The sequence below is a fragment of the Ammodytes marinus genome (genome assembly GCF_949987685.1).
Source record: "Ammodytes marinus genome assembly, chromosome: 3".
In the NCBI taxonomy this organism is placed as follows: domain Eukaryota; kingdom Metazoa; phylum Chordata; class Actinopteri; order Uranoscopiformes; family Ammodytidae; genus Ammodytes; species Ammodytes marinus.
In genome coordinates this window covers 10,838,347-10,849,768 of record NC_137232.1, presented here as the reverse complement: position 1 = coordinate 10,849,768, position 11,422 = coordinate 10,838,347, and the positions used below count along the sequence as shown (strand labels likewise).

The 11,422-nt window shown below is 40.3% G+C and overlaps 1 protein-coding gene across 1 annotated transcript; it reads right to left on the bottom strand.

Annotated features, from left to right (window-relative positions):
• Nucleotides 1–638: 638 nt before the first annotated feature.
• On the bottom strand, nt 639–9,508 carry serpine2 (serpin peptidase inhibitor, clade E (nexin, plasminogen activator inhibitor type 1), member 2). The gene is made up of 9 exons (XM_080052641.1): nt 9,332–9,508; nt 7,733–8,011; nt 7,087–7,314; nt 6,230–6,427; nt 3,106–3,304; nt 2,694–2,791; nt 1,735–1,821; nt 1,489–1,572; nt 639–1,296 (listed from the first exon to the last, which is right to left on the bottom strand). The coding sequence occupies exons 2-9, from the start codon at nt 7,992–7,994 to the stop codon at nt 1,259–1,261; spliced, it is 1,194 nt and encodes a 397-aa protein (XP_079908767.1). The 5' UTR covers nt 7,995–8,011; nt 9,332–9,508; the 3' UTR covers nt 639–1,258.
• Nucleotides 9,509–11,422: the final 1,914 nt, after the last annotated feature.

Below are 11,422 nucleotides of genomic sequence, written 5' to 3'. Positions count from 1 at the left end.
GAGCCGCTGTCAGGATTACCGTAATGATTGCAAGAACGCTCACAAACAAACGCAGACTGGAAACAACTGAAACCTGTACACCACATCACTGACAAGGCAAGTGGGCCAGACATCCCCAGGGTGGAGTGCCCAAAAACACAAAATGTTTTTTTTTATTAAAATCCACCTAATTTCTGGATATATTAGTTACATTCTGTATAATTAAATATTAGGTTTATGATGGACTGTATCTTCTGATTCACTTTTCATGCAGGTACATGGTTCAAGCACACTATTGCAGTTTGTGTCCATGCTTACAGGTTGTATTAATGTGTGTTCTAGATATTGTTTATGACACTTTCAAATTATTGTAGTTGTTGTGTTATGTATGATGTGTCATACTTACTTTATTTTAATTGTTTTGTTCAAATTAAAGAAGAAATTAATCAATGAACTGATGTGCTAGTCCCTAGCAGAATGAAAAACGTGAAAAAAAAAAGAATAGTTCTGAATAAAGTGTGCATTGTCAAGAAGCACAACCACTCATTTCTGTAGCTTACTGTTATAATTGAAAATGTTCCACAATAGTACTAATGTCACAACACAAACTTTCCCTTGTCAAAAATAATATCACTGAAAATAAGAGACAAAATCATTGATGTTATAAATATGTGTATTTATTTGGCCCACATATGAATCAGTTATTATAACAGAAGACTTCCTCAGTGAGGGAAACATTCATTGCAAAGTAGCTGAATGCAAGGCATTCCAGATGGGATGTACAATGCCATAACTTAGGAGTGAAACTTAGAACAGACTGGAGTGACATGATTTGAAATGGAGAAGGCTTAAACTGAAACATAGGCATGATGATCAAACTCAATCATATACTCCAGAGTTGAAAAAATACACAATTGACATTCAGAGACTTTTAAAAAATGTAATAAATTCAAAAATTAATACAAAAAATTAAAAAAGCTGGACAAAATTTAGTCAGCAAAGCATTTGATAAAGCATGTTATGCGTTACAGAAAATTGGTAACATAAAAAGCGACATTTAAAACAAATAAAATATGTTCACACTGTACATAAGTCTACAGCAAAGTTTGTGTGTGTGTGTGTGTGTGTGTGTGTGTGTGTGTGTGTGTGTGTGTGTGTGTGTGTGTGTGTGTGTGTGTGTGTGTGTGTGTGTGTGTGTCTTCGTTCATGCATGGCAGAGTGGAAGCATTTCCCGTACTCTCCTATGATGCTACCAGGGGCAGTCCAATCAGGGCTGGGCTCAAGGCTGGTTGATCTGGCCCATAAAAAGAATGGTACCTAAAGACATATACAAAGATAACTGGTCACTCTGTTTCACTCAAGACTCATGGGTGATTCAAATCCATATTTCAAACAGTGATATGTCAGATATATTTGTGCTGTACCTGCAAAAATGTTTCATCTTCTGTATGAATATATTATTTATACCTTTAAAGTTGAGTAAAAGTAGATGGAAATAGAGGACTGTACCTGTTGGGTTATGTCTGATGAGGAAGAGGAAAGGTCTGTCCACTGTAACCCAAGGTGGAGAGGACCGAGCTAGCAAAATGGCAGCTGTGCACACATTGTAAAAACATGTCAGTAACTGTAACAGCATAGGTTATTGTTATGAATGCACAATACTGCAAGTACTCTGTATACCACGATAAAGAACATTCTCATCAACTAAGCTTACATATTTGTGTCCAACACAAGGCTGACTGAACAGATACTCACTAGTGGCAGCTGCTGCTTTTGTTCCATCTTCATTCACCTCAATTTTGGATTTCTGCAGTGCCTTGGATACATGCACTGGCTCAGAACCTGAGGAAGCAACACATGTTCATTCTGGCTTTTTTTGGATACGTCAAGTCATCACTGCCGTTTAATAACAATCTGATACTGGTCAGCCAATGCTGTTCACATCTGACCAAGAATGAATGCAATGCGTTTTGTAATGATATACTAGCGATATATGGTATTAATGAAAACACAATTTTTACACAATTTGCTTATGGGAAATCCTAAAAGGACCTAAATGCCCATTGTTCACTCACACATGTGTTTCCACTTATTTAGCTTCCCAAATATGGCAAGGACCTCGCATTCAGGAAACCATGCTTGTTTATATTCTTGTTTCATGGTGAAATAATACAAGCAGCAGAGAAGAAAAGATGATGCTTATCTATAGTGAGTCCAAGGACAGTGACAGAGGTAAAGGACATCATTTTTTGTCCAACGCTACATGTACCCACATGGGGAAATTTAATTCCAGTGACTGACAGCAAGCCATGTAACCATTTACGGTTGCGGGCTTTTCATTCATTGTACAACATAACCTAATTAGCTTATTACGGCTTCTAAAATATCTCTATTCAAATGTTTTAGTGTTAGCCTTGTTGGCTAGTTATTGAGTAAAAGTATAAAAAGGTCTCGAATGCCACATTACACCACATGATGGCACTAGAGCTCTTTGTTCAGATATCACTTCATCCCATCATTCAGGGAGAAGATAAGAGAAGGAAAGAGAACAAGAGTCATTCCAATTTTCACCCTGGACAGTAAGTCACATTTCATACTTCTCACTGGGTCTTGTGCAGCAATAAATGCTTTCATAATTTAAACCCTTCCTAATGTCCAGATAAACCTTAGGTCATTTCTGTACCACTTGTGTGTCTGGACTGTGCTTCACTCACTGAGGTGTCTGAAGTCAGCTTTGTCCTCACTGAACATGTCTGTTATTCCCAGGGCTGAGAGGGGGGCTTCCAGATCTACTTCAGCATCTGCAGTAAACCTAAAGACATAAAACACACAGAGAAAGAGATGAAATGAGCCGGAGAGGGGAATGACATGCAGAGAACAACCACGGGCCCGATTCAAACCTGTGGTCTGCGCTCTAACCAATATACCACGAGCGACCCCCTACGGGACAGGTTCTTTGAAGGTTGAGGCTCGGGTATGAATAAGGTTTAGGTTAGGGTTAGTATAAGGGCTGGGATAGGCAATTCATTTTGATGGTTAAGGTTAGGGCCTTGTGAATGCGTCATGTCAATGAATGTTCATAAAAGTAAAGTCGTACAAACGTGTGTGTGTGTGTGTGTATCTTACTTGGGGATGAGCAAGCGCACTTTTCTCATGTGCATGAGTTTGGTCCAACTCTGCACTGTGGCTGTGCTGATGTGTGGGATGACACGGGACAGAGGCGTGTCCTCTTCAGAGGGCAGAACTATCAGCATGGTGATGGTGTTGCCGTGGTAGGGAAGCTCAATCACTTTATATTTCAGTCCCTGAGGAGTGCTGGCCATGCCTGGCACAAGAGGAGAGGGGAAGGGGTTAGTAGTTCATTAAGATGACTCATCTATTTACTTCCTATGTCTATATTACATTTTTTCAGAACACATGTAGGACTGACTGGCAGACACGTCCTCTTCCTTCCATCAGTACAAATGACATTACTTTTTGTACAGCTTGCTCTTCTTTTATAGAGACTGCAGAACCTATTGTATATTTAAACTTTCTGAATTTAGAATTTAAGGAAATTACATTTCTCCCAACGTTATCCATCTGTAAACTTGGGTATTGTAATGTTATTGGTATTATTCCTGATGTACTTAAGCCTTGAACAATACCATATTATTTATGTGTTAATAGATAAGCATGTTTTTGAATGCTATCTAACCGAGAGTCTGTTGAAAACCCTTTGTTTCTGAGAGTGACAAAATTCCTTTGTCACTCTGAACATGACTACAGCTGCTCAGTATTTTTATTTAGTCTAAACAAACTCAAAATGCACCATATCCTGATGACAAACAGACTTTTTTCTCACAACACAAATACCAAATAGCAGATGTTTATCATCGGAAATGCAAATGATAGGCTTGATAGCTGGAACAATAGGAAAAAAACAATGATATTAAAATAACACATGGATATGGTTTAATAGACCTCTATTGAGCCTTCCAAGACGCATTCTCGGAGAGGCTTTGCTTCCTTTGCCTTTGCCTTTTTTTTTTTTTTTTTTTTTATAACACCACATTTCTATTTTGGCACTTAACTGCGTAATAAGAATGACAAATGTGCAATTTAACTCAGACACAGCCAGTCACAGCAGTAGTTTTATGCGACAAAATATACCCATTCAGCTGTCCCTACACATGTTTTAATGCTTTATATGGCCATTAAAGTACCACACTATGCTCTCAAGTCATAAAGCCAAGTGTAAATGCCATTATATTCATTGAACATAACTATCAAGCCATGGCCAAGTGATTCAGTGCAGTTGCACATTTTATCTTCTCTTTATGAACTAGCAGTGGGCATTTGGGGACGATAATCCAGTCAAAAACTCACAAATGATGTTCACTAAAGCCAGCACACTGCAAGCTAACTGCTTCACACATGAACGTGGCTTAGTTTAACCCTAGCACTGTATGAAAAATCTATCCACAGTACTCACCATGATAACACGACTCTGACACACTCCTCTAAATATAGACCACTGACTGCTGTATCGTTGCATTTCACACAGGGTGAAACACTGTCCGGCGGATGTGCCATGTCTCAGCCTGTGATTAATTTACGACTCAACCCAAGATGAACTGATAATCATAACCCGTCAATGGCTGGGATTGCATCATAGAAACAAAATAAAAATCTTTACTTTATAGACATACACCTAGACAAACACCTTAAATCTACAGTAGCCTATAAATAAATCCTGAGTTTTTTTTTAACAAAGTGGCTAGCAAACAAAATGGGAGTAGCACAAATTGAATGAAGGTTTCATGAATGCATTCAGTTAATTTGTTAGACCTCAGGATACAAGTTCTGGTGGAAGACACTGACTGTTACTGTTATCCCCGTACAGTGCCTTGCAAAAGTATTCATACCCCTTGAAATGTTCTACATTTTGTCATGTTACAACCACATACGTACATTTATTTTATTGGGATTGTATGTGATACACCAACACAAAGTGGTGCAACATTGTGAAGTGGAATGAAAATGAAACGTGGTTTTAAAAAAAATATATAAATAAAAAACTGAAAAGTGTGGCGTGCAAAAGTATTCAGCCCCCTGAGTCAATGCTTTTAGAGTATTTCTCTACCAGCTTTGCACATCTACAGACTGATATTTATTACCCATTCTTCTTTGCAAAATAGCTTGAACTAGAGATTCAGCATCAGATTGGATGGAGAGCGTCAACAGCAATTTTCAAGTCTTTCTCAATATTCTCAATTGTTTTAGGTCTGGACTTTGACTGTGCCATTCTAACACATGCCTATGCTCAATTTTGATCTCATTTGAACAGAGCACCTTCCTCCAACCCTTGCCAAAAGCCATGCATAGTCAGATGAGACCAAACGTGAAGTTTTTGGCCTGAATGCAAAATGCAATGTTTGGCAGAAACTAACACTACACCATTACCACAGTGAAACATGGTGGTGGCAGCATCATGCTATGGGGATGCTTTTCTTCAGCAGTTACAGGGAAGCTGGTTAGAGTTGATGGGAAGATGGATGGAGCCAAATACAGGGCAGAAAACTTGTTAGAGTCTGCAAAAGACTTGAGACTGGGGCAGAGGTCCACCTTCCAGAAGGAAAACTACCCTAAACATACAAACATATCTACTGTGGAATGGTTCAAATCAAAGCATAGTCATGTGTTAGAATGGCCCAGTCAAAGTCCAGACCTAAAAACAATTGAGAATATTGAGAAAGACTTGAAAATTGCTGTTGACAGACACTCTCCATCCAATCTGATCCTGAATCTGAACCTTGAGCTATTTTGCAAAGAAGAATGGACAAAATATATCAGTCTGTAGATGTGCAAAGCTGGTAGAGAAATACTCCAATAAATGTGCAGCTGTAATGGCAGCGATAGGTGGTTCTACAAAGCATTGACTCAGGGGGCTGAATACTTTTGCACGCTACACTTTTCAGTTTGTTATTAAAAAAATAATAATTAAAACCACGTTTCATTTTCATTCCACATTTTCATTATCACATAAAATCCCAATAAAATAAATGTACGTATGTGGTTGTAACGTGACAAAATGTGGAAATTTTCAAGGGGTATGAATACTTTTGCAAGCCACTGTATATGAACAACAAACTAAAACAGCCTTCTTCAGATTCATGAAACCAGTCCGAATCTATTAGTGCAACCATCTACACAAGATACAGCAGGCAATCAGAAAAAAAGCTGTCACACACACATCACCACCGCTCACCAATGTTGAAGACGGATAGCTGGGACATCATTGGAACTTTATATACGTTTCCGTCGCCCCCGGTGAAGGGCCTCATCTTGGTGTTCTCGGGCTGGAAGCGGGACTTCCACAGGCCTTTGAAGTAGATTGAGTTGACAGCGACCAGACGGGTCAGAGCTGGATCCAGCATGTCTGCTTTGATCAAGCTGGGGATGTGACCTGGAGAAATATGCAACATGGCCCCATTATTCCATCAGAGGACTTTGATTGATTGTTTTAAACACCATCTCTTTCATAATGACTTCACAAACAGACTAAGGTGTAATAAAGCAGGATCGAACGAGAACGCAGCGATCTACGTAAGAAACTGACCGAAACATTAGGTCTAAGCTTTGTAATGAAGTGTGTGAGAAACACACAATAGTGCTGTGCTTTGAATGTGCATATGCCTTTTTCCTACGAAAATAATAAAAGCAAGACCCGTTTTATCGGTCCGTATCAAATCCACTTAATCAGTCATTCTGCACCTAGTTCAGGGTCTCCTGAACTACTGATGGGTTTCCATCTAAATGTAAAGTGAATCTGTTGATTGGTTGGTTAGTATTCACCATGTTTACTGTTATCCAGTTATGTAGAGTTCAACGTGCACTACATCTGAACTTATTCGACAGTTTGGTTCTCCTATTTTTATCATTTTTATCACTCTTTTCTGAGGTCATACATAGAAATGTATAATAGAGCAGTGTGATGGAAGCCCAGCTTTAGTTTCAGCTATTTTTCTTTCTCCCATCTGTTGCTACCGCCTAGCTTAACGAGGGCTTCTTTGAGAATATTTTTATTGTGTGTGCCGCTGCTATGTACATCCATGACTCCTATACCTTTGGTCTTATTATTGACCCATTCATTGATTTGATCTGCTGCCCCTCTGGTGTTGCTGAAGTCCAGGCTCCTGCTCTCACACTGGAAGTTGGCTTTGTTGGTGGCTGCAAAGGCCTGGTCCAGGGGGAAGCCCTCCTGTGTGAACATGGCGTTGGCTATCAGCACTACGTCCTGGTTGGACTTGGCTGTCAAGCTCTTGTGCAGCTTCTTCAACATCTTGTAAGGGCCTGTGCGGACCAAATACACTTGGAGTTATTTCTCTACTGTTGCATCAGGTATAAATGTTAAAGGAATATTACAAACAATGTTTTATTTTAACTTGTTGGTCTAATTTCGGATTCAAGACAAGGCGATGTAAACCATTCCTTAAACTCTACGTGCATTTTTGAAAAAATGATTGACTTGGCTCAAACACTGGTAGCCAATAGCGTTAGATACACTCTACAACTTGACTAAACAGTTGTGTGGGCTTGTTGTGACTTGTTTATTTACCATGTTATGTTCTGCTCTTTATTTTTTGCACATGATGTCACTTTCTAATCAGATACTGGAAGGAAACCGTGCAGGACAAGAGCATAATATTCTTACTACTGAGGCACAACTCTAGCTGGCGCCTGAACTTCTATTGCATGAAAGAGTCCTTACCGTTTTTCTTGTAGCGGAGAGCATTGACAAACTGCTTGCGAGTCTCTCCATGGGCTCCTGGTAGCAACATCCCCAGGATTGAGGCTACTCCGTGGGGGGAAAGCACCACATTTTCCAGGGGCTTGGAGCGGACAACTTGCTGAAATACCTGTATGCCGAGATCAGAGCCCCGTTCACCGTAGGAGGGAGCCTGTGACAGCACGCCCTCATGCCCATATAAGGTCACCAGCACACACAGGCACAACAATGAGAGGTGCTTCATTTTAACCTCTGCAGCACCTGGGAAGAAACAAAGAAAATAACATTAAAAAGGTGTTTCTTAAGAACCTTGGCATGTCACATCTGTTGATTTGTTCTTCAGTAGACGCACAAAGTACTACTTTACACATGATTCATCATGGTTATCACATACACCTTTGTACTTGTTATCCGGCAACAAAGCTATTTATCCAGAGCGGCAGGGTCTGACTAACTCTTACTCACACATCTAAATATTACAGTCCCACCATGCAGCCAAATGAAGCTGGCTCTTATTTCACTTTAATTTTAGACTTAATTAAATCTTTTAAACCTTTTTGGGAAAATTGATCACTGAAGCAGGAGCCAACAAGAATGTCTAATGACTTAGAGGGGGATATCTTATACAGTATGTGCCGTGATCATCTATGAACTCAGTGGTAAGCAAGCTGTATTTTTCCAAAGTGGAAATGGTAGGTAGTCTACTTTGTTATTTATTCACAGAAGATTACATTTGTAGTTAAATCTCTTATATTGTTCCCCAACCCTTTGGAAAACGCAGTAAACAGTATTGACAGTTGATTGTTTTGGGGATCGAAATTTTACAAAATTCTGGAAATGTCATGGTCTTTTGACATAATGACTTGATATCAAATCCTACAAATAATGGTAGTGTTTGTGTAACATGGTTGGTTGAGAGGTCACATTTGCATTATATGACCGACCAAATGAGCATTTCTTTCAACAAAAGTGTTATCTGAAGCTAATATAAAAGGCCTACGCACACGCTTTATTTTGGTGGCAGACACAGCAAAATGCACATTGGACATCATGTTAAAAATATACAAGACATACCTATAATATGCCATTACTGTGGGACACCTGCAGGTATGTTTGGCAAAAAAGCAGCAATAAAAAAACAGTATTATTGTTGTGTTTGTTTCAATGTATGACACAAAGCCATCCCTGACCACAATGCCTAGGAGGCATTTTAACTACCCCCAGTCTGAAGCTCGGAAGCGCACCTTTCTTTCTATTGTCATGTAAGTCACGTTAACAGCCTGAAGACAATTCATGGCTTTCCTGGTTTACGTGAATTATTTCCAGTTAATAAAAGGCGTAAAACGAAACCCGACTGACACGAAACGCTTTCTCCTAATTTAATTTAATACCAATAACAACATGTGTAGCTCTATGTAGCTGACGTTTTATTGAAATGGTTAGGATCAACTCCGTGCGCGTGAATGCAATGGTGACGAACGTTACAAGGTGGTGCTAAACGTTGTTTAGCTAGGCACAACGTTTGGACCTGTTTAAAGCAGTTTAAAGTAAAAGTAGCGTTTAAATAACGACGGTCCTTACCTATCACGAGGTGACTTTAGTTGGATTTATTCCACAGGTGAAACTGTTACCTTATTACACAAGTTCGCTTTCTACTGCAGTCCAAACCAGCCGACAAAGCTCCGTCCACTATTTGAAATGAAATGTCTTTATTCCAGTGATGGTGAGCATTGCACTACTACTGACTCCACTGTTGTTTGAGAGAAGACTTTATTGAACTGAACTCCGCCCTCTAATCAAACTGCCGAGCACGAAGCGACTGGAGTCCCCGTTAGTGCAAATTTTACGATAACCAAATATGGGCTTCCTTTAGATTTTCAAAATAAAACTAATTAATTTCCGTATTGTGTCTACTCACTGACACCAAATACAGTGACACAATCCTCATGACATAAAGCCCATGATTTCACATGTTTAAATCTAGTTTGTTCTCATAACTTGCAGAGTTGTTGCTCACACCTTCAACAAAACAATGTTTTCGTTTCATGTTTGCATTATCATAGTCGCTACTTCCGGTACGTTTGGCCAACTCTGGCTAACTTGACGCAGCTCACAATTTACACGGTGTTAACCACAGGAAGTGATTTATGGGGAGTGTTTTGAAACATTTAATAGCAGTCATTTTAGTTATTTGTTGTCATCAGTGGAAAATTACTCAGGCCCTGCAATTCACCAAGGTGTACCAACACAAGTACGACCCAGGCAGGGACACCAGCAAAATAATCAGATTAGAAAGTAAAATTCCTATGCACCCATGCTAACATAGGCCTACAATTATTAAAATAAAGTGCACAGGTAGGCTACATATTGGCATAACTTGCCCACTACTGACACCGATCCACAAAGGATCACCCAAAGCCTTTCTTTCCAGTGAGGTGATACAGTTGGGGAGGGTGGCGACCCACACACATGCACACGCACACAAACACACAGGAAAAGAGGCTGAGGCTCAATTACATCCCTGCTGCAGCCAAAGAGAGGATTATGAGTAGGTGCATAGGGGTTTGAATTACAGGGGATCAAATTAGATTGTATGGGTAATTATGGCAGAATCCATCGTAAATGTAATTTACCTCGACAAGGACTGGGTTGCGTTCTAGATTTCTTATTTCCACTTCCACTTCCATTATTATTTTTTTTTTTAAAGATATTTTTTGGGCATTTTTATGCTTTATTGATAGTGTTAAGAGACAGAGGTGAAATGGGGCAGAGAGGGGAATGACATACAGAGAACGACCGCGGGCGGGAATCGAACCCGGGTCTGCTTCTGGGCCCGGCCCGGGGGGAACGCCCTACCAACTGAGCTAAGGGCGCCCCCACCACTTCCATTAGTTTGACATAGTCTTTGAATACCCAGACGGATTTAAGAATTCACTGGCACAGCAAGGGAAACTCAAAGTCGGGCTGGACTCAAGAGCAGGATGCTGGTCTACAGTCTGTGTGTGTGTGTGCGTGCGTGCGTGCGTGCGTGCGTGCGTGCGTGCGTGCGTGCGTGCGTGCGTGTGTGTGTGTGTGCTTGGTAAGTGCTCAGAGAGTGGGGGTCTTGCATGTCCAGCTGAGCGACAGAGATAGGTCTGTTGTGAAAATAAACACTGAAGCAAAGTGGGGGTCACTGTGTCTGTGTGGGTTGAGAGTCTTGAGGATGATTTGACTGAGCACACAGCTGTGTACTATAATCACGCCACGCAAGGAAACTTCTAATTTTCCATTGCACATTCTGCTTTTACACTTCAAAATCTACTTCAAGACAATGGAACCGAGAGCATCGTGCATGGTGTGCAGTCCAAATTACGCAATTTCCAGAAGTTGTCCGTGTGCCACATGCGCCATCTCCGGGTCCCGCTGGAGATATCATCATGCCCCTGTTGAGCTGCCAAGACAACATTTTAGTTACATTCTTATCATCAAGCAAGACTTGGCTTGTTCTGGATACGGCCAGTTGTATGAATCACATGTCCCAATGCAAACATATGAACTGGAACACATTTTGGACACATTTTCTGTTGAAAAGGTTCGTCTTTGTGGCATTCCAGCCTGTTTAAACATGATTTTCAGTTTGTTATCTTGTCTGACAAGATGTTGATGAAATGACTGATAACCAGATTAATGGCA

Coding starts and splice junctions, on each gene's coding strand:
- serpine2 (XM_080052641.1), bottom strand. CDS start 7,994: ATGAAGCACCTCTCATTGTTGTGCCTGTGTGTGCTGGTGACCTTATAT. Junction 7,315..7,732: donor TCTCCGCTACAAGAAAAACG/GTAAGGACTCTT, acceptor TGGTCCGCACAG/GCCCTTACAAGATGTTGAAG. Junction 6,428..7,086: donor GGTCAATAATAAGACCAAAG/GTATAGGAGTCA, acceptor ATATTTCTCCAG/GTCACATCCCCAGCTTGATC.